The sequence below is a fragment of the Microcaecilia unicolor genome, chromosome 7 (assembly GCF_901765095.1).
Source record: "Microcaecilia unicolor chromosome 7, aMicUni1.1, whole genome shotgun sequence".
Lineage (NCBI taxonomy): Eukaryota > Metazoa > Chordata > Amphibia > Gymnophiona > Siphonopidae > Microcaecilia > Microcaecilia unicolor.
The window spans coordinates 252,417,174-252,441,071 of record NC_044037.1 but is presented as its reverse complement, the minus strand read 5'-3'; the positions used below and the strand labels follow the sequence as shown (position 1 = coordinate 252,441,071).

Sequence of the window (23,898 nt, the reverse complement as noted above, 5' to 3'; positions counted from 1 at the left end):
CCCTGCTGAAAGAGCTTACAATCTAGAATAGTTATTATATTTCCAATCACCACTCGCCACCACGCACTGAACCCCACAAAATGGCACCTTTCCACATACTATTTAACTGCGTGGCGGGAAATGTAGTCAACAGATCAATCAGGGCCCACTTCTTGTGATGTCAGGGAACATTACTACAGAGAACAAGGCCTAGGAAGAGGCTGTGTGGGAACTGGCAGCCAAAACTTGCAGCCCAAGCAGGAAATGTGGTCAGTGACAGTGTCGCTGGCACAAGGAGTGCAGGAAGCCCACAACGCTCAGGTGATGGGCTGCCCTTGACCCCTTGCTGTCTGCTTCTGCTGGTAGGCAAACTGACAGCACTGGTTCTCCTCAGCAGTGCTAGCTGTGGCGGACAAAAAGTTGTCATGAATCTCGTAAGCAAGAATGGGGAAAAGGCAAAATTTAGCATGTGATGATAGCATTGCACCATTTTAAGTGTCTGATGTTCTATATCAGAAGCTGTGTTGGGAATAGGGCAGTGTAATATCAAATTATCCATCTATACAGAACAAACTTCCTTCCCTATGAAGGGGCAATCAGAATGGATCACCAGTTGATACATAACTACAGACATAAAAAGTGCTTGTGGTGGAATAAACCTTTTGCCCATATCTGTCATTTGAGGAGAGAGGTTAGTAGGGAGATTAATCTTGCACATACCATTAAACAATTGCAAAGTAGAGGAGCAGGTTTGTTTGGGATGTCCACCACATGTAATACATGATGCCAAGGCACTGCTGCTCGCGCGCTTTCTGGGTTGTTCATTGCACACTCCTTGCTTTCCTGTTAAAGAACCTAGTGGCCCGTGGTCCTCATTCCACCAGGATTTCTGTGCTGCTTGGACCTGCAGCAGACCCCCTGAGGTGCTCCGCATGCCGGTGGCCACTGGATAGGTGAGAGCCCCACAGCTGGCCCTTCCATGTGTGCTCTGAATGGTCACAGTAATTTATTTTTTTACTGCAGGAACAAAGCTTTTTACTGTTCTCACAGGATGGTAAGTTTCTTTTTCCTCTCATCCCTGATGATTTTTCTGACACTTGTGGATTTACCGCAGCTCCCCATCCTCGTGTCATTGTATACTCCAGCTCCCTGGAGGAACTGCCTGATATTATAAGCAGCAGTGGGAGGTCAGTACCCTCTGTCTACATCCTCCCCAATTATACCCAGGCTGGGCCATTGGCACTCCCAAACTAGTCTAAACCCGGATAACGTAGTAGTCCAGAAGTAAGTTTGATGATGCAGCATTCTTGTTCACCCATCTGCTTTAAACCTATAGAGATTGGTCAAGCTTAGATGAGGAGCCTACCATGCTAAATAACTGGAGTACACACTACCGAGCTTGAACACAACATTGAGCACATTGAGAAAGTTGCTGAAAAAGATACAGTATCTTGATCAAATAAATATTACTCACCCACAGTTTATATAGATCCAGGAGGATAGTGGTTTGTTACCTTTCTGACAGTATTGAATATATAATAAATCATTTGTTTTAAATATTAGCGCCCTAACAGAGGGTCTAACGTAGGAAATATTAGCTTCAAGCACATTTTATGACAATGGGAAAACAGTCCTTATTCTCACCAAACCTGGGAAGTAGGAATGGAGACTTCTTCATTATGGCTGCAGCATTTCAATGAGTTCAATCACCAGTGGTACTTCTAAACTGGTTAAATTTAATCTCAGAGTTCAAGAAAAGCACTGTTAAAGGGAACAGCAATTTTTGAGAGTGTGAATTTTGTATATCTTAATTTTTTCAAACAATATAGCTATGTTTCTTGAAAAGAAAATAACCACATGAATACTTCAAGGCCAGATTTGTTTTATTGAATACAAAATCCATGAACCTTGTTTTGTGCGTGAATGTTTGCTGTCTTGTTTTATTCTCAATTTAATTTAGAAATTGTAATGAACTTTTCTAAATTTGTGTTGCAGAGTTGATATTCCTGCCATGTATAATAATTTGGATGCATCACAGGATGCCACCTTATTTAATCAATATACTCAGAGCCAGGAGGACTCCCTGTAAGTATGAGTAATAGCTGGCTAGCTTGTTTTCAATAGTAATGTAGAACATCAAAGGTTAATTATTATTATTTGTTTCTAGGGAAAAAATTACTGTATCAGAAACCATGAAGGAAGATTGTGAGAAGCTGTCAGAGGTAAGTGTGTTCAGTTTATCTGAGTATATGGAAACCAGTGTCTCTTTCAAATTTATATGTTTAAGGTTAATTTTAGGGAGTGGTTTTCAAGTGTTTTACCTTCAATAAACACATTTACTAGCATAAAAATATGTTTTGAAAATTTTCTCCTCCCTTACTTCTTCAGGGTTGGTAAAACGGACTGTATTTAGGCCAAGAGAGAACTTATATGCAGCAGGTTGATTTTCAAACAAAGATGCTGCAGGGCGTTTCCATTTGAAACTGACCCTACAGATTGTACAAGTAAACTTGCAACCTGTATGGTGAATCTGAGAATAGGCCTTTGAAGCACAGGGATAGAAACTCAAGTATCCAGGCTCACTTCACAGGGTCAACAGCTCTCTTCGAGCAGTGATTATAACAGTCTAATATCTATCCACGCATCTTCAGCTTTTGTTAGACATAATTTGCATCAACAAATAGGTACTCAACCATCACATCCATTTCCATAGTCGTAAATCCTTGTTCAATTCTTGTATTCTGTATTTGCTTATAAATATTTAGTATAAGTATTTAGTATGCCACATTGAGCATTGTGAAGCTTGCTGTCTGGGTCTGTCAATACAGCTAAGCCGCCTATGAATTCATGAGATTGTTTTCTGTTCTAGTATACCTTTCTGCATTCCTGAGGACCAGCTCAATTTCCCCAGGGGTAAAATCACTGGTTCTCACAGAAGACTCAGCACAAGGTGCCCACCTTTGTGTTGTCATATCCTCCAGAAGCTCAAGAGACAAGGCACTAGGTTTCCATAGCTAGCCAGTCTCCAGACCCACCAATGCTCAGCCCACACAACTGTACAAAATGGTTTGGGTTTTTTCAACAGAATGTTAGAATTTGCAGTGAAAGATTTTTGATAGATTTCAAAAATAAAAACGTATAACTGGATTTCATTTTCATTCCTTTTCCGTGCCAGACCAGTCCTGACCAAGCGGGTTAAGCCCCCCTTCTAGCAGACATGGGGGGGGGGGGGGGAGACTCGGTTGTCTTTACTAATCTTATAGGGCTGATATCACCTTCTGCTCTTCATTTCTGTCTCCTGTGGATACTACAGATATAAGGGCTGGTTCAGCAGGGTTGCTAAGCCCCCCAGGGTAATGGCCATTATCTCCTGATGGAGCAGGATCGTGATTGAACTCCTGGGGCAGCTCTGGTTGAACAGGCCCCCATGTTTTCACCTTCAGGTGTTCCTGATAGATCAGGAACTAGAAAATATACTTCAGGACTCCAGCCTCCCTGCTCTATAGGGTTCAGCATTCAGTCTTTGTTTCTGATAAAGCAGGATCTGGGTAGGTATGCATCCCAAGATTTCTGCTTATGAATTACTGTCTAGTTGGCTGACTGATCAGGAGGGTAAGATCCTACTTTCACTACCATCCCTTCCCTTACCACCTCTCAATTTTTTTTATACTTCTCTACAAGAGTATTTCACCTGGACGCCACTCTTGTTAAAGCTGTTGGGAGGGGGATGAAAGAAATAGCTTAGAGGAATGAGTTGCCTTCTGCAGCAATGTGGCACTGGCTTTTCAGAGGAGGGATCTACCATCATCACAGAGGTGGAACATAGCAGGAGATGTGGAGGCTGAAGCATGAGCTCACATCTAATCTCTTGCCCTGCTTATGCAAGCAGCCAGATATAAAGTTGGGAAGACCTTGTGGGGACCGTCCAGCTCCCCTATTCCAATGACCTGTGTGTTTGGAAAGGAGAGGGTAGAAAAGAATTTATCTTCTTGGTTTGTACTTAACTACAGCTGAATAATGTGATTTACTTATAACCACATAGATTGTGCTAGATGGAATTTGAAACTTGTCCAAGGAGGAATTCTACATTTGTTTGTTAAACCACACTGTCAGCTTTGTATGCTTTTACAAGGTATAAACATGGCAGCAATCTAATTCAAGTGTATTGGGAATCTTTCTTTGGAAGGAGGGCTTCAAATTGAGTAATTTGTTTTATTTAATTTGCATGTGTTTTATTTCCCTACAGGAAGAGAAAATGGATGTTGAGGTATCTAGTAGTAGTCAAGAAGTTGCAAGGGAACCTTCAAAGAGTTCTTCTCTTGTGGAAAAAGGAGATGAGACTGTCAGAGAAGATGCAGAAGGGTATAGCACCAAAGAGCCTGAGAATTTCAATGAATCTGCTTGTAAAGAAACTTCAGTGGGTGATGTCTCCATTGGGGAAAATACTTCAAATGTTAGCAGTACTTCAGGTTCATCTGACATTGTTTCAGGGACACCACCACTTCCTGCAAGCAGAAGACAGTCTTTTATCACATTGGAGAAGTTTGACAGTTCAATATGTAGACCTTTTAGCCCGTCTTCCTTAAATAAATTTTCAACAAGCTTAGAGACAGTTTCAAAGTGTAATAATGAGGAATGTATGACTACAGCAGAGATGATGGTAAAGGAAATTGAAAAGCCTAGAGAGGAATATACAAGCATCTCAGTACATGAATCCCCCAAAACAGCAGTTGAAATAAAAAGGTCAGCACGAATGTCTATCAGTCCCAAGCATGTTGACAAAGAGGAGCTGCCAATACGACAACAGGAGAAAGATGAACACACATTCTCGACTGTTTCCATACCTACAGAAGGCATTTGTGTTGCTGACAAATGTTCTGAGCCAGAGGGGAAAGAATGTATTTCAGATACCCATTCTCCCATTATAGACTCGTGTGTGCAGGGACCCACAATAGAAGATAAGAATGTATTGGATTCTGGCACAGAGATATTGAAGTATTCAAAACCAGATATAGAATCTAAGGAGAATACACCCCCAGAAGTGGTTCCAGATCAGATGAACATTGGTGACCCTCAATCTTTGCAGACTGCTTCTAGTCAAAAATTGCTGAGGCGTTCTTCAAGACGGCGATCAGATATCTCAGGTACTATGGCAGACAGTCAAGATAAAGAAAAAGTTAGCCAATTAACAAGGGAAATAAATAAAGACGAGGGAAAACATTCTCAGAAGAAAGTATCGCACACAAAAGATGAGGGTTTACTGAGGCAAAAAAATACTGATGAGCAAGAAATCACAAATAAAAAGAGTGGTTCACATGAAAAGATTCAGGAGGAGAACAGTAACAAAAAAGTGTCTCTTTCTGAAGAGGAAATGAACAAAAGTGTCAAAGAATTCGAAGTTGATGGCTTAAAGTCAGAGATGCACATTCTGCAGAATTCTGTGTCAGATAAAGGAAGCCAAAAAAAGAATAGAGGACGCCCTAGATACCAGACAAGATCAGCTCAAGTATTGCTTCCTAGTGGAGCAAACTCTGAGTCTGATAGCTTGGAGTCAAAAGAAGTTACCAAGAGAAAGAGAATGGGAAAAGGTAAAGCTAAAAATATAGGTAATCAAGAAAATGAAGGGGGAGAGATTGAAGAAAAGTCAGAGAACAAAATTCTTGAGCAGCATCCACCTGAAACTGTAACCAACTTAGACACTTTATCTAACATGAAAATCGAAAATGATTCCAGTTCTGACACGGAGGCTGTATCTTTCAAAACGTGTGAAGTGGAGGATAAAAATAAAATTTGCACAGTTGAAACCAAGTTGGCAAAATTAGACTCAGAATGTTCTACAGGTATAAGTAGTGCAACTATAGAACTAAGTAAAACCTCTGATGTGAGAGAAGACAACTCGACAAAGTTATGCATTTCTGATCCAGTTGTCCAAAGAGAGAGAATTGAAATATGCTATGCCAACAGAGATATGAAAGAAATTTGCAGCAGTTTAGAGAGTTCTATTATGGAGCAAACAGTTGGCGATTTCTCAGCAGCTGTTTCAGATGTTTTTCTACAATCTGAGACTAGTTTGCAGCAATTCACATGCCAGCACAAGAGAAGCAAACGGGTAAGACGATCCAAGAGCTGTGATTGCTGTGGAGAAAAATTGCACCTGCATGAAAAATCAGAACAAGAAAAGATGCCACTACAAACAAGTACAGCCATGTCAGTTGACTCCCAGTTTGATGATAGTGTCTTTGGTCCTTGTGCAGTAAGCACACCAGTGCTTTCCATGAAGCATCCATGCATTTCTGAGGTTTCCGTGAGAGAGCAGAAATCTGATTTCGAAGCAGATCAAGAAAATACAGTTGTTCCAGAGGCCGAGAATAATGAAATAAAGGAAGAAATTAAGTTTATGTTAAAAAGTGAAGTATCAGATATTGAAGCAGCACTGCCAGTGGAACAAAATATTGAAATATCTGAACCATGTTCTTCAGTAGATTTCTCTTCAAAAGGATCTATTAATCATGACCTCACTTCAGAGGCTGAAAATGAACAGTCACTGTCTCTAGAACATAATAAAGTAATTGAAAGCAGTGTGGCGGAAGAGGTGGCTGATGCCGAGATGGTAGTTACTAATGCTGAGGAAAGAACAATTGATGAGCCAGATACTGGCAGTATGCAAAGTGATAAGGAAGAGAGAGGTGAAAGAACTAAAATAGAAACCAACTGTGATACAAATAATGAAACAAAAACCATTTTATTAGTCCGAGAATGTGCATCAGATTCTACTACAGCAGAAAATGTAACTATTGCAGAACAAGTCTTGGAGACAAGTAGAGATGTAGGTTCTCCTCAGAAGCCAAATGAACTTGATACAGTTTTGGATACAGTTAATGAAAGTCCTAGTGGTATGCAGGCACGCTGTCTCTGGTCACCCTCAGCTTCTCCATGTACCAGTATTTTAAAGAAAGGAGTGAAGCGAGTACAAGAGAATGATTCACCATCACCAGTTAACAAGGTATTGTATTATAGCTATTAAATGTAATTAGGCTGTGTGGCTGGTTATTAATTCAGCATAACAGAGATCCCAACATTGACAGAGGAGGTGCAGGAGAAATGTAAGAGCAAAAGGAGAGGGGAAGAATGAGGTGAGTGAGGAAAGGCTTAAAAGATTAGGGCTCTTCCGCTTGGAGAAGAGACAGCTAAAGGGAGATGTGATAGAGGGTGGAGTGGAACAGATAAATGTGAACTGCTTGTTTACTCTTTCTCAAAATACAAGAACTTAGAGGTATGCAATGAAGCTATTAAGCAAATTTAAAACAAATCAGAGAAAATATTTCTTTATTCAAAGTGTAATTAAACTCTAGAATTTGTTTTAGAGAATGTAGTAAAGGCAGTTAGCTTAGCAAAGTTTAACAATGGTTTGGACAATTTCCTAAAAGAAAAGTCCGTAAGCCATTAAAAATATGGACTTGGGAAAATCCACTGTGACACAACTGTTTGATCTTCTCTAAGGGATCCAAGATGTTACATTTATACATAGTTTGCTGATTAGTATTTAAGTAAATAGATGCCTAAATAGCACATTGTTTTTTTTCACTGGGGGGGGGGGGGGGTAAATAGGATCTGTATGCTATGGTTCCACCCTACTGCCCGCTAGCAGCAACAACTCAGACTTATCACAATTTACCTTAAAACCAGAGATGTTCCCATGTTCCCGCATCAACCGCAAGGCAACACCTAAGCATTGAGGCACCTGGGCCAAATAGAGTAAGATGTCGTCTTCAAAAAGCCTGATTTTACATTCCAAGCCTCCAGCTAGAATGCCCTTAATCTGGGTTCAATTGCCAACAAGAAAACGGGAGATTGCGGACACCACTAACTCTGCGCCCCTCTGAAGATCAAAGCTGGTTGTGAGTACTCTGTTGATCAATAGTCGGGCCTGCAGGTAACTATACAAGGAACAAACCCAGGGAAAAAAAAGTCCTTCAAATCCATACCGTCCTAACACCCAAAACAAATACTCCCAGGAAATACTATCATACTCCTTTTCCATATCAAGGCGCACTATAGCAGATGTACTCCCTGTGGCCCTTATGTTCATGGAGATTGGCCAAGGCCTTGATCACGTTCATGAAGGCATAGCGCCCCAGGACAAACCCAACTTCATCAGCGTGAACAAGGTAAAGGTTTGGCATTCTGATTAAGAAGGGAAATAGGCCTATATGATCCTACCAGGGCAGGGTCTTTGCCGGGTTTAAGGAGCAAAACAACATGTGCTAAATTTGGTCTAGTGTCAATCACCCGGTCCTCCAAGTCATTAAACATAATGACAGAGTGGTGCTGCCACCAAATCCCCTAATAGTTTATAATAATCTTTACCAAAGCCATCGGATCCAGGAGCTTTTGCCAGTTTCAGAAGCTTTATACCCAAACTGACTTCAGTCATTCCAAAACCAGGAAAGGATAAGACACTGTACATCATACTTCAGCATTCTTTCCTGTTTAGGTGGGTGTCTGGTGGAATTAGGTACTTGAGAGTTACACTAACTCTGCAGGTGTCGGACCTGTTCTCCACAAACTATCCTCTTTGGGAACTAAATTGGGATCTGGAACGCTTGGGGGGGGGGGGGGGGATTCTGAATTCTCTTTTTTTGGAAAGATCGTTACGTTGAAAATAAACATTCTGCCTCGTTTGATGTACCTTTTTCAGGTCCTTTCTCTCTGTCTGTCTCGCAAATTTCTCTCAGACCTGCAAGACTGACTGATTTGATTTATTTGGTGTAATAAGCGCCCTCGTTTGCCCCGTTCCTTTCTATATCTTGACCACAAGAAGGGTGGCTTAGGAGTTCCAAATGTTTTTTGGTACTATAAGGTGGCATGGGCTTGTGCTGCTCTTGAATGGTTCCAGGCAAAACCTTATAAGCTTTGGATCTATCTAGAACAAGAATCGATTGGCTCCCGACCACTTTGTTTCCTTATGTGTCTTCCACGTAAATATTGTACGTTACAAGGTAATATTTGTCCTTCAGTTCATACCACCTTTTGTTATTGTTCCGCCTTGTTTTCCAAGCCTGACTTTGTTTTGTCTAAATTGACTCCTATAGCATTTAACCCTCTTTTCTTGCCGAGCCTTGTCCCAGGACCATTTGTCCGCTGGATCTCACTTGACCTTATGACCTGGGGTCAATTATTTGACGATGATACTCTAGTTCCTTTTGCTACTCTGGTTCAGGACTACTCTATTACTCCCCAAGAGGAATCGAGTAGTCCTGAACCAGGGTAGCAAAAGGAACCAGAATATCATCAAATAATTGACCCCTACCCTGCTTATACCCAACTGCAGCAATTTTTCTTCTACCACGATTCAAGCACGCGTAGTTCGGAAGGACTTTTTTCTTGAAGACCTGTGTGAGGACTCCAGGAGGACTAGAGGCCTTATTTCTTGTTTATACAAATATCAGCGCAAATGTGTACAACCTCGTTTGGGGCATCGTCTTCATTGGTATTGTGAGCTTGGGATGGTAATTAGGGATGATAACTGGAATCTTATTGAAAATATTATACTTAAGTTATCTATCTCTGTTCCCTTTAAGGAAATTGCTGTTAAAGTAATGTACAGGTGGTATCTTACCCCTGTTCGATTACAACATATGTTTTCTACTACTCTCTGATGGGGAGGGGATGTGGACAGAGTGGTACTACGGCCCATATCTGGTGGACCTGTGTTAAGGCCCGGGCTTACTAGAAAGCTATTCATTCTTGAATCTAAAGATGACTGGCTAAGCCTATTCCATGGTCTCCCAAATATTTTTTTGTTTCCTATGAATCCCACGGGACATACTAAATCTCAGGCTTTATTTGTCCGATATTCTGTTTCAGCAGTCAGAGTGACTATGGCTGCACAATGTAAGAATCCTCTGGTCCCTTCTTTGACCAAGTGGCTCCATAAATGTTGGTATATTTGTGAAATGGAAAAGCTTTGAGCAATACATAGCCATATTCAGGTTAAATGGGAAGCTGTCTGGGAACTGTTTCTGAAGTATTGTGCTTATTAAGGTACTCTGAGGACCCTGTCATGGATGTTCTTTGCCTGTTTAGGGGTGGGGTCTTTCTTCCTCTTTCCTTCCCTCCCCCCTTTTCTTTTTTTTTTTTTTTTTTTGGTCTTTGGGAGGAGGAGGGGTGTTTTCCGGGTTGGGGGTGTTATACAATAACTATCAAAAATGATAGAAGTATTTTGTAAGTTGTATTACATCTTTCACTGTGAGCATTTTTCTTTCTGCTATGGATAATGTATATTCATGTTTTTGCAATTGTTGTAAGAACTTTGTTTTATGCTTTTCTTAATGTTCATTCTGGCAATGTCATTGCTGTTTGAATTTCAATAAAGACTTCTCAACATTTTTTTTTTTTAAGTACATATCTATGTGTCGGGCACTGCTTTGGGCAGACCTACAACTCGCAGACTATTCCTGTGTGCCCGGTTCTCCTGCTTGTGCACTTTTTTTGTCTCAGAGCATGGCATTTTCCTTTTGCAGGGAGCCGAGCTGATTGCCCAAGCGTGCAGCCTGATCTTTCCGCTCTGAGATTCACCTCTCCACCTCCAAGATCCGGTGGCAATGAGCATCAAATTTTTCATTAATTTTATCTACTGCCAACTGTAGTTTTATTTAAACAATCCTCAAGGGCGGCAGTTATAGTCTGAGAGATCTGTTGGGCCCGCTTACCTGCCGGCGTGGTGATCAGCGTGGGATCCTCTGCCATCTTGGCCTATCGGGTGTACTTTGCGATGGGTTAGTTTTGGAGTCTTTGTGGGCATACTGTGGGGTCCCAATCCCTCGCTTCAGCCTTCGCTGCTTACATGTTTTGACAAATCCTATCCATTCCTTCTTGCTGCACCATAGGCCTGGAATAAACTTCATAGGGCTTCATAGGAAAGACAAAATATTTGGGAGACAACATTTGCAAAAATATAAAAGTACATTATCCATAGCAAAAAAGAAAAATGCTCCTCCCCAAGACCAAAAAAAAGGGGGGAGGGAAGGAATGAGGAAGAAAGACCCCCCCAACAGGCAAAGAACATCCCTGACAGGGTCCTCAAGACTACCTTAATAAGCACAATTGTGAAAGGGTTATTCTACCCTCGTCTCAAGATTATTCCTAAAATGGTGCCTAGGCAGGTCTGACTCTTAAGATTACATCAAGAATGCCTCTATGATGCTTCTATGATCACGTTAATAAACTTTTATGGGGGAGATTTGCATAGGTGAAAGATGATCAATACACAAAATCACAGACATTACTATTTCAATACAGATTACCAATGCAACAGTAGATTTGGTCAAGTCTGCTCTCGGTGCTGTGTAAAACATAGAATCCCATTTTATTATTTTGCATTGTCTGCTTTGTAATATAACTAAAATAAGAGAGAGGTATAAAAACTAGGAAAGGATTTCAATTGAAGAAAAAAAAATTCTTCTTGGGTATTGGTGGGCTTGTTTTTGAAAACAGTCCTTTGCTAGGGATTCCTATATGTGAATTCTTATTCTCTGAGAAAACAAAATTGCTTGTTTTTGACAGGACAGTTAGATAACCTCTCGTGTTCTTTCTCAGGCTGAAGTATTCATTTAAGCTTTAGTTAATATGTAAGTCTATGGGCCTTGCTTCATCAGAGAAGAGGTAACTGAAAAGGTTTTTCCTAGAAAAGAAGCTGCATTTGCAATATTGATGTCATCCAGTGAATTTCAGGGGCAGATGTTTATATAATGTGTGTACGTTTTTAAACTAGATTCGTAGAGTCTCCTTTGCTGACCCAATTTATAAAGAAGAATTGGCTGATAACATTGATCGTCGAAGCCCTGTTGTCAGATCCGGTACTGTTTCAAATGGCTCTCCAGCAATTAGAACTCTCAAAACCTCACCTTGTGTGCAAGCCCCTAAGGTAAGTTTTCTTTAATGGTACTCTGTTGCTGTATGTTACCCACAAAAATGGGCTATCTGGGTAAAAGCGTGCACATTTTTCCCACATTTGGTGAACACATTTCCAGAGGTAGGATTTAACCCTAGGGTTGAAAAAACTTGTGTACGTTTTTGTTGTTTTTTTAGAAGTACACATTGTTTATTTGGAAAGTATTCACAGGAAAAGCAGGTTTAAGTGTCTCTAGGTACTTTTTCCTTCAAAGTAAAAACATTTATATGCTTTCACTTTCAAGTGCAAAGTTTGTAAGTAGAAAGCAATATGAAAATTATTCCCTCTGTGGCTTTAATACAAAAGTCATTATTTAGAATTTTATTTATGTAAAACAATTTTATGTACTGCAAGTCTGTTTCAAATACCATCCTAAGCATTTTACAATACTGTAATAAGAAACATAAAAGTTAACCCTACAAAAATGACAGGAAATAGGACGTGGCAATACTTTTCTGCACAGAATGGAGGGCGAGACAGATTTTATACAAAAAAGAAAGCTTGATTTTAAATAATTTAATAAAAAATGCTAGAGTTCTCCTTTTGGTGGATGTCTGCTGTCCATAAAGTTGTTTTGGAAATGGTTAATTCGATTCTGAAAGAGGGTTAAACTGCAGAGTAGTAAAAGTAAATGAAATGCAGATATTGCACACCATGCTAAATACATAAACTTGGATGATAGGAAAGGAATTTTGCAAGTCATAGAGAGAAAAGACCACTTTGTGTCTATTTCATTTTGGTCACACTGGTATCCTGCAATACGACAAGAGCTGCAAAATTCTGCTTTTGGTGCAGAATTGCAGGAAAACGGTACCCTTTCTCAATCCCGATTCCCCTCTCTCATCTTCTGTCATGAGTAGAAGCCAGGGGGATGAAGAGAACAATGATAACCTCAGTCCATGTCATATGTACAGTTTTGTAGCTGAAGTATAATGTTTTGAACCACACAACACTAGTACGTCCCTCATAGTTTAATTATGACTACAGCTGCCATTGGCCAAGTAGGAAAATGTGGCCAGAGTCATCATTTTTGTTACTAGTTCTCATTCAGAGAGACTGGCTGGGTTAGTGAGATATGGAAGGAAGCAGGTTTTTCAGGGGTTTGGCTGAGAGGGGATTATTGGGAGTATGAGACGTAGAGTTGGAGAGAAAGAGAAAGCAGAAGGATCTTGGAGAAGGGAGGTGTGAGGATATAGGTAGGATGAGAGCCAGAAAACATTCTACGTTCACCCGCCGCATCCTGAAAACTCATTTTCCATATCATCATGCTGATCAATCCATAGACTGGTGGGTTGTGTCCATCTACCAGCAGGTGGCGATAGAGAGCAATCCTGGTGAAGTAGGAAGTACTCTTGTAGCCAGGATCTGCCCACCAGGGGATGTACTATCCTCTCGCACTGAGGATATGTCTCCAAGTGCTGCCCGGGAGGGAAAGGTTAGGACAGCTGTTGTAGTTGGTGATTCGATCATTAGGCATATAGATAGCTGGGTGGCTGGTGGACGTGAGGATCGCCTGGTGACTTGCCTGCCTGGTGCGAAGGTGGCGGACCTCACGCGTCACCTAGATAGGATTTTAGATAGTGCTGGGGAGGAGTCTGCTGTCTTGGTACATGTGGGTACCAATGACATAGGAAAATGTGGGAGAGAGGTTCTGGAAGCCAAATTTAGGCTCTTAGGTAGAAAGCTCAAATCCAGATCCTCTAGGGTAGCATTTTCTGAAATGCTACTTGTTCCACGTGCAGGGCCCAAGAGACAGGCAGAGCTCCAGAGTCTCAATGCGTGGATGAGACGATGGTGCAGGGAGGAGGGTTTTAGATTTGTTAGGAACTGGGCAACATTCTGGGGAAGGGGGAGCCTATTCCGAAAGGATGGGCTCCACCTTAACCAGGGTGGGACCAGGCTGCTGGCGTCGGCATTAGAAATGGGGGGAAGGCCGACAGTCGCTCAAAAGCGCATGGTTCGGGAAAAGGTATCTTGCAAAGATACCTCACAAACAGGGAAGATAGGGTTTCTGGATAGTGAGGTTACACAACAAACCGTGGTAGGCCAGGTGCCCTTAAATACAACTAAAGATCAGACAAAAGATGTCAAATCAATAGTGTCAGGTACTAAGCATCATGCAAATAAGAACAACAAACATACTCTGAAATGTCTATATGCAAATGCTAGGAGTCTAAGAAATAAGATGGGAGAGTTGGAATATATTGCACTAAATGAAAAATTGGATATAATAGGCATTACTGAGACCTGGTGGAAGGAGGATAACCAGTGGGACACTGTCATACCGGGGTACAAAGTATATCGTAATGATAGGGTGGACCGGACTGGTGGAGGGGTAGCATTGTATATTAACGAGAGCCTTGACTCAGATAGATTACAAATTCAGCAGGACACAAATCACACCTTTGAATCACTGTGGGTTGAAATTCCATGTATAAAAGGGAAAAAAATGGTGATAGGAGTGTACTACCGTCCGCCTCGCCAGGATGAGCAGGTAGACACAGAAATGATAAAAGAAATCAGGGACGCAAACAAAATGGGCAATGTGATAATAATGGGTGACTTCAATTATCCAAATATAGACTGGGTAAATGTAACATCGGGACACGCTACAGAGATACAATTCCTTGATGAAATCAAGGACAGCTTTATGGAGCAACTGGTGCAGGAGCCGACGAGAGAAGGAAAAATTCTAGACTTGGTCCTTAGTGGAGCGCATGATCTGGTGAGGGACGTTATGGTACTGGGGCCGCTTGATAACAGTGACCATAATATGATCAGTTTTGACATCGACCTTGAAGTAACTGTACACAGAGAGTCAAATACGTTAGCGTTTAACTTTAAAAAAGGAGACTATGATAAAATGAGAAGAATGGTAAAAAAAAAAACTTAGGGGGGCAACTGAGAGAGTAAAAACTGTACAACAGGCGTGGACGCTGTTCAAAAATACCATCCTGGAGGCCCAGGCAATACATATTCCGCGAATTAGAAAAGAAAGACGGAAGTCCAAAAGACAGCCGGCCTGGTTGAAAAGTGAGGTGAAGGAAGCTATTAGGGCTAAAAGAAACGCCTTCAGAAAATGGAAGAAGGAACCGTCTGAAAATAACAAGAAACAGCATAAGGAGTGTCAAAGCAAATGCAAGGCGCAGATTAAGAAGGCCAAGAGGGAGTATGAAAAAAAGATAGCATTAGAGGCAAAAAAACATAGTAAAAATTTTTTTCGGTATATTAAAAGCAGGAAGCCGGCAAAAGAATCGGTTGGGCCGCTGGATGACCGAGGGGTAAAAGGGGCGATCAGGGAAGACAAAGACGTAGCGGAGAGACTGAATGAATTCTTTGCTTCGGTCTTCACCGAGGAAGATTTGGGTGGGATACCGGTGTCGGAAATGGTATTTCAAGCGGACAAGTCGGAGAAACTTACTGACTTCACGGTAAACCTGGAGGACGTAATGGGGCAGTTCGGCAAACTGAAGAGTAGCAAATCTCCTGGACCAGATGGTATTCATCCTAGAGTACTGATAGAACTGAAAAACGAGCTTGCGGAGCTACTGCTAGTGATATGCAACTTATCCTTAAAATCGAGCGTGGTACCGGAAGATTGGAGGGTGGCCAATGTAACGCCCATTTTTAAAAAAGGCTCCAGGGGAGATCCGGGAAATTATAGACCGGTGAGTCTGACGTCGGTGCCTGGGAAAATGGTGGAGGCTATTATTAAAAACAAAATTACAGAGCACATCCGAGGACATGGATTACTGAGACCAAGTCAGCATGGCTTTTGTGTGGGGAAATCTTGCCTGACCAATTTACTTCAATTCTTTGAAGGAGTGAACAAACATGTGGACAAAGGGGAGTCGGTTGATATTGTGTATCTGGATTTTCAAAAGGCGTTTGACAAGGTACCTCATGAAAGGCTACAGAGGAAATTGGAGGGTCATGGGATAGGAGGAAATGTCCTATTGTGGATTAAAAACTGGTTGAAGGATAGGAAACAGAGAGTGGGGTTAAATGGGCAGTATTCACAATGGAGAAGGGTAGTTAGTGGGGTTCCTCAGGGGTCCGTGCTAGGACCGCTGCTTTTTAATATATTTATAAATGATTTAGAGATGGAAGTAACTAGCGAGTTAATTAAATTTGCTGATGACACAAAGTTATTCAAAGTCATTAAATCACGACAGGATTGTGAAAAATTACAAGAGGACCTTACGAGACTGGGAGACTGGGCGGCTAAATGGCAGATGATGTTTAATGTGAGCAAGTGCAAGGTGATGCATGTGGGAAAAAAGAACCCGAATTATAGCTACGTCATGCAAGGTTCCACGTTAGGAGTTACGGACCAAGAAAGGGATCTGGGTGTCGTCGTCGATAACACACTGAAACCTTCTGCTCAGTGTGCTGCTGCGGCTAAGAAAGCGAATAGAATGTTGGGTATTATTAGGAAAGGTATGGAAAACAGGTGTGAGGATGTTATAATGCCGTTGTATCACTCCATGGTGCGACCGCACCTTGAGTATTGTGTTCAATTCTGGTCGCCGCATCTCAAGAAAGATGTAGTAGAATTGGAAAAGGTGCAGCGAAGGGCGACTAAAATGATAGCGGGGATGGAACGACTTCCCTATGAAGAAAGACTAAGGAGGCTAGGGCTATACAGCTTGGAGAAGAGACGGCTGAGGGGGAGACATGATAGAGGTATATAAAATAATGAGTGGAGTGGAACAGGTGGATGTGAAGCTTCTGTTCACGCTTTCCAAAAATACTAGGACTAGGGGGCATGCGATGAAACTACAGTGTAGTAAATTTAAAACAAATCGGAGAAAATATTTCTTCACCCAACGTGTAATTAAACTCTGGAATTCGTTGCCGGAGAAAGTGGTGAAGGCGGTTAGCTTAGCAGAGTTTAAAAAGGGGTTGGACAGTTTCCTAAAGGACAAGTCCATAAACCGCTACTAAACGGACTTGGAAAAATCCAAAATTCCAGGAATAACATGTATAGAATGTTTGTACGTTTGGGAAGCTTGCCAGGTGCCCTTGGCCTGGATTGGCCGCTGTCGTGGACAGGATGCTGGGCTCGATGGACCCTTGGTCTTTTCCCAGTATGGCATTACTTATGTACTTATGCCTCCCTATATGTGGTCATGTGCTGCCGGAAACTCCTCAGTATGTTCTCTATCTCAGCAGGTGGTGGTCACACACAGCAGCAGCTCTGGCTAGGTCTCCAAGCCTAATTTTTAGGTTTTGTTGAGTACCTGGGGTTGAGGGCTCTTCTTGAGCAAGTGCAAACCTGGTGGTGCCAGGTCCCTCCTTTTCTCCCCCCTCCCGCTGGCTCCGTCAAAAAAAAAAAAAAAAATTTGGACGTCTTTAAGGGCGTTTATTTCAACGTTTATTGCAGCTGCTCACTGGGACACCAGTTCGTTACAGCTCGGAGCGAGAAGCAGGTAATTTTACCTTTTTATAGCGGGCAGGGGGTTTCTCCCCCGCTCTTGCGAGCGCCGGTTGAGGGTGCGGCCCAAGCTGCAGAAGTGCACTGTTCGGGGGGATTCTCCCCTGAGTTCATTTTGCTGCTGCATCAGGCTTTTCTTATGCAAAACGCTGCCCCTGCCCCCCTGTCTGATAAAGGGGTTGAGGCCTCCGGAAGCAAACGCCCTCAGGTGGATTTCCATTCCCTAGAAGACTCTGTCTCCTCTGATGTAGATGAGGGCAGCGTATCTGAGTTCTCCCAACGGTCCTTTGGGGATTCCTTGGAGGAGACGGATTCCCGCTCGGATGGAGCGGGTGACCCCTCTGCAGCGCGGATCTTTCGCTCAGAGGATTTGCCCAACCTGTTAGTGCAGGCCATGAGCATTTTGAAGATTTCCTCTCCGGAGGACGTCTCTCCCTCAGCCTCTGTTGGCTCCGCCATTATGCTGGGGACGAAGCGCCCGCCTAGAACCTTCCACGTGCATGAGGCCATGCGCACCTTGATTTCTGCTCAATGGGATGTCCCAGAAGCGAGCCTCAAAGTGGCTAGGGCTATGTCCCGCCTCTATCCTCTGCCTGAAGGTGAACGGGAGGCCTTTCCTTGGCCTACCGTGGATTCTTTAATCACTGCGGTGACTAAGAAAACGGCATTGCCGTTGGAAGGTGGCACGGCCCTAAAGGACGCCCAAGACAGAAGATTGGAGGCGGCCTTAAGGTCGTCCTTCGAGGCGGCTGCTTTAAGTTTGCAGGCCTCAGTTTGCGGCTCCTATGTGGCCAGGGCGTGCCTGACGATTGTGCAGCGGGCTTCCCCCTCGGATCCTTTCTTGAGGGCTGATTGGCCGGCCCTGGAATCGGGCTTGGCTTATTTGGCACACTTGCTGTATGATGTCTTGAGAGCCTCAGCTAAAGGTATGGCTCAGACAGTCTCTGCACGGCGGTGGCTTTGGCTGAAGCATTGGTCTGCGGACCACGCCTCTAAGTCTCGCCTGGCTAAGTTGCCTTTTAAAGGCAAGCTGCTTTTTGGGGTTGAGCTGGACAAAATTGTGACCGATCTCGGCACGTCTAAGGGCAAGAGGTTACCAGAGGTCAGGGCTCGGGCCAGTGCTCGCCCCGGTAACTCCAAAGGACGGTTTCAGGAAGTCCGTTGGTATCGCCCGGGCAAGTTGGGCTCCTCTGCCCCCTCTTCCTTCAAGAGGAACTTCTCTCCCAAGCAGCATTCCTTTCGCAGAGACTGCCGTCCCGGAGGTGCTTCCTCCGGTCCTCCCCCAGGGTCTCGTACCCAATGACGGGGCCCTGGTCCATGGCCCAGTGCAGATTGGAGGACGCCTGTCCTCATTTCTGGGCGAGTGGACCAGGGTAACTTCAGACGCTTGGGTGCTGGAAGTCATCAGAGACGGCTACGATCTAGAGTTCTGCCGACCCTTAAGAGACGGGTTTGTACACTCTCCCTGCAAGTCTCCGGTCAAAGTTGTGGCAGTGCAGCAGACTTTGGACAATCTGATCCGCCTGGGTGCGGGCGTTCCGGTGCCAGAAGATCAGCTTGGCAAGGGATGTTACTCCATTTACTTTGTGGTACCAAAGAAAGGAGGTTCTGTACGGCCTATCCTCGACCTCAAAGGGGTCAATCGGGCCTTGAAAGTTCGGCACTTCCGAATGGAGACTCTCCGCTCTGTTATAGCGGCAGTGAAGGCAGGGGAGTTCTGGCATCCTTGGACATCAAGGAAGCTTACCTACATATTCCCATCTGGCCTCCTCATCAACGCTTTCTGCGTTTTGCAGTCCTGGGCCGACACTTCCAGTTCAGAGCCCTCCCGTTCAGGTTGGCTACTGCTCCGCGGACCTTCTCCAAAGTAAAGGTGGTCATCGCGGCCTTCCTACAAAAGGAAGGAGTACAAGTCCATCCTTATCTGGACGACTGGTTGATCCGAGCCCCCTCTTATGCAGAGTGCGGCAGAGCTGTAGACCGGGTGATTGCTCTTCTGAGCTCCCTGGGGTGGATCATCAACTGGAAGAAAAGCCAGCTGCTCCTGACTCAGTCCCTGGAATATCTGGGAGTTCGTTTTGACACCCAAGTGGGCAGAGTGTTCCTGCCGGACAATCGAATTGTCAAGCTTCAGGCTCAGGTGGACCAGTTCCTAGTAGCCTCTCCTCTTCGGGCTTGGGACTATGTGCAGCTGTTGGGCTCTATGACGGCCACGATGGAAGTAGTGCCCTGGGCCAGGGCTCATATGAGACCACTACAACTCTCTCTGCTGCAGCGCTGGACTCCAGTGTCGGAGGATTATGCTGTGTGCCTTCTCTTGGACCTAGCGGTGCGCAAGGCGCTGAGCTGGTGGCTGAGGACAGACAAGTTGTCCGCAGGGATGCCTCTTTTGACCCCAGAGTGGGTTGTCGTCACGACGGACGCCTCTTTGACGGGCTGGGGAGCCCATTGCTTGGGAAGGACAGCGCAGGGGCTCTGGTCTCCTGCAGAGGCAAAGTGGTCTATCAACCTCCTGGAACTCAGAGCCATTCGGTTGGCGCTTTTGGAGTTTCTCCTGTCTCCTGTCGGACAATGCCACGGCTGTGACCTATGTCAATCACCAGGGAGGTACCAAGAGCGCCCCTCTAGCCAAGAAGGCCATGAATCTATGCCAGTGGGCGGAAGCGAAACTGGAACAACTGTTGGCGGCCCACATTGCTGGAGTCATGAATGTCAAGGCGGACTTTCTCAGTCGCCATACTTTGGATCCCGGAGAGTGGCAGCTATCGGCTCAGGCGTTCTTGGACATCACGAAGCGCTGGGGCCAGCCGAGCCTAGACCTGATGGCGTCATCGGCCAATTGCCAAGTGCCGCGCTTTTTCAGCAGAGGACGGGACCCTCGATCTCTGGGAGTAGATGCTCTTCTCCAACAGTGGCCAACACAGGAGCTTCTCTATGTGTTCCCGACCTGGCCCATGTTGGGCAGGGTACTAGACCGGGTGGCAAAGCATCCGGGCCGGGTAATCCTGGTGGGTCCGGACTGGCCCAGACGTCCCTGGTATGCGGACTTGATCAGGCTCTCAGTGGACGGACCTCTGCGACTGCCAGCGGAGCAGGGCCTGTTGCATCAGGGTCCCGTGGTGATGAAGGATCCCTCCCCCTTTTGGTATTACGGCCTGGCTATTGAGCGGCAGCGTCTGAGGAAGAAAGGCTTCTCAGACAAGGTCATCGCCACTATGCTGAGAGCAAGGAAGCGCTCTACTTCTACTGCTTACGCCAGGGTTTGGCGTACCTTTGCATCGTGGTGTGAGGCAGGCTCCCTTTCTCCCTTCACTGCTCCAATTTCTTCAGTGTTGGCGTTCCTGCAAGAAGGTCTGGAGAAAGGCCTGTCGCTCAGTTCCCTTAAAGTCCAGGTAGCGGCTCTTGCTTGCTTCAGGGGCCGCCTGAAGGGTGCTTCCCTGGCTTCGCAGCCAGATGTGGTGCGCTTTCTCAAGGGAGTTAATCACCTGCGCCCTCCTCTGCACTCAGTGGTACCTGTGTGGAATCTCTATCTAGTGCTAAGAGACTTGCAGAAGCCGCCTTTTGAACCCTTGTCGAGGGCATCTCTGAAAGACCTGATGTTGAAAGCAGTCTTTTTGGTGGCTATCACTTCAGCCAGAAGAGTTTTCGAGCTCCAGGCGCTATCATGTCGAGAGCCCTTTCTGCAGTTCACTGAGGCAGGAGTGTCTATTCGCACAGTGCCTTCCTTCCTGCCCAAGATTGTTTCTCGCTTCCATGTGAATCAGCAGCTCTGTCTCCCATCCTTTCGTAGGGAGGACTACCCAGAGGAGTACTCTGCTCTCAAATATCTAGATGTGAGACGAGTCATCATCAGATACTTGGAAGTGACTAATGATTTCCGGAAGTCGGATCATCTGTTTGTCCTGTTTGCAGGTCCTCGTAAGGGTCTGCAGGCTGCTAAGCCTACAGTGGCAAGATGGGTCAAGGAAGCCATTGCAGCGGCTTATGTGGCCGCGGGGAAGGTGCCGCCTATCCGGCTGAAGGCTCACTCCACTAGAGCTCAGGCGGCCTCGATGGCGGAGGCCGGGTCCGTCTCCTTGGAAGAGATTTGCAAGGCGGCAACTTGGGCATCGGTTCATACCTTCTCCAGGCATTACCGCTTGACTGTGGCTGCTCGGGCGGAGGCCCGGTTTGGAGCTTCAGTGTTGCGGTCAGGGATTTCTATGTCCCGCCCTGGGTGAGTACTGCTTCGGTACATCCCACCAGTCTATGGATTGATCAGCATGATGATATGGAAGGTAAAATTATGTATCATACCTGATAATTTTCTTTCCATTAATCATAGCTGATCAATCCATAGCCCCTCCCAGATATCTGTACTGTTTTTATTCTGGTTGCATTTCAGGTTCAAGTTTAGTCTTCAGTTCCTGTTCAGGAGGACTTCGTGTTCAAGTTTTTTCAATTGGATTCTTCAGGAGTTGAGACGATTTTGTGTTACAGTGAGCTGCTGCATTCCTCTCCCCTCCGTTTTACGGGGCTGGATTGAGACCTAAATTCTCGCCGGCGCTCCCTCCCGCTTCGTGCGGCTGTAGGGCAGCTTTGTACCCCTCCCGCTTCGGCGGTATTAGGGTCAGTCAGCTCCTGTTGCGGTTGCAGGATAAGCCAGATCCCCCCGCATCGGCGGGGTGGTGTCCCTCCCCCGCTCCGCGGGGATGAGCTGCACGGATTCCCCTCCCCCACTTGTGTGGGGATGAGCTGGGTTAATTCCCCTCCCCCGTTTCGGCGGTGGTGAGCTGGGCAGAGTGTCCCTTTGTGGGTGTAATTCTCTAAGTGCTGAGTCCTGCGGATGGAGCTTTGATATCGACATACTGAGGAGTTTCCGGCAGCACATGACCACATATAGGGAGGCAAAAGGATTGCTCTCTATCTCCACCTGCTGGTAGATGGACACAACCCACCAGTCTATGGATTGATCAGCTATGATTAATGGAAAGAAAATTATCAGGTATGATACATAATTTTACCTTTCTTCCCAGGTTCTAGATATCACCCTATCTCAAATTTTGAACCTCTTAACTCTTCCTCTTTCATAGTCCTTATCTTCACCCCTTCACTATTCCCTCCCTTCTGCATCAATCTCTGTTATCTGTCGCTTTTTTTTTTTCATGCTCCTCTTATACTTCTGCTTGAGGCCTTTTTTTGCTATCTCAAAAAAATCAACTGTTTATAGTTTTAAAATAAAAATGTCATTAATATATAAAAGGATTCAAATTTATACAGATGTGCTGCAGAATCTAACCTTGAGCTATTATAAGAAACTAGAGGCTATGTTATAAAGTATCTAGAACATTTATAAGAATGCAAATGAAAATGTTACATTTTTAAAAAGCTAGCAAATATAACACATGCAATATAACAACTGGAATATATACCTGAACAGCAAGTTAACAAAATAAGCATTGGAGGAACTAGTTATAATTTTGTCCCTTTCTCTTCTAGCATATTACTACTCCAACCAAAGGATTTCATTCTCCAGGATCACGTAGCTCAGGATTTAAGAGTTCAAAGAAGTGTTTGGTATGATATGCTTCAGTGCTTAAGTCCAACTGAATTAATAACAGTAGTAGTAGTAATTAATAGTAGTAGTAGTAATCTTCAGTGACAAAAATACTCAATTTCAACAATTATTTTTTTCAATTTTATCTTTAGATTACAGAAATGACCAAAGAACCACTGCCATCTACTAAAGAAAGTATATACCCTCCACTGGTGAACTGTACTACACCAGTTGACTTTATATTACCACAGATTACATCAAATTTGTGGTAAGTATGCTGCTTTTTGGCTTCCAGTGGAACATTTTTAATTCACTTTGAGGGATTAAAGCAACAGCTTTTACTTAATCCTGGTGGAGAGTTCAGTAGTGACTTGCATATTAATACAAAATGAATAGGTGTCAATTTAAAGTGGCATCCAGCAGTAAATTGGAGAAACAATTTTCAGGTTCATATCCTCTCTACTATTCACAGATTGTCTTAACCATTGCTGTGAAAGTTTGTGAATACCTTAGGATGGTGTATATTTTAGCATAGTTTATGCTCAAAACATAATTCCTCATAATTGATACCAAACCAGTCCAACGTAATTAGATAAGTACTGCCAAACTGGGTCAGACCAAAGGTTCATCAAGCCTAGTATCTTGTTTTCAACAGTGGCCAGTCTAGGTCACAACTACCTGGCAAGATCCCAAATAGTAGCAAGACTCTGTTCTACTTATCCCCAGGGTTAAGTAGTGACTATCCCCAAGTCTACTTTAGTTTATTAGCAGTTTATGGACTTTACCTTCAAGAACTTGTCCAGATCTTTTTTTAAACCATGTCCTACCACATCCTCTGGCAGCAAATTCTAGAACATTGTCATGCTTTGCATGAAAAAAAATACCGTGTGTTTAAATGTACTATTTAATAATTTCATAGTGTGAATGTCACGTGATGTGCTGTGAGCAATAGATGCAGGTCAGTGTTGCTTCGGGGTCCCCATGTTTTCTTAG

General features: G+C 44.1%; 1 protein-coding gene across 1 annotated transcript in view; it reads left to right on the top strand.

Annotated features, from left to right (window-relative positions):
* The window catches only part of RIF1 (replication timing regulatory factor 1), a 270,093-nt gene that overhangs the window by 194,107 nt on the left and 52,088 nt on the right, over positions 1-23,898 (top strand). The window contains 6 exon segments of the mRNA XM_030210901.1: positions 1,975-2,064; positions 2,147-2,201; positions 4,226-6,982; positions 11,753-11,905; positions 22,848-22,925; positions 23,058-23,173. Of these exon segments, the coding sequence (XP_030066761.1) occupies positions 1,975-2,064; positions 2,147-2,201; positions 4,226-6,982; positions 11,753-11,905; positions 22,848-22,925; positions 23,058-23,173 (3,249 nt within the window).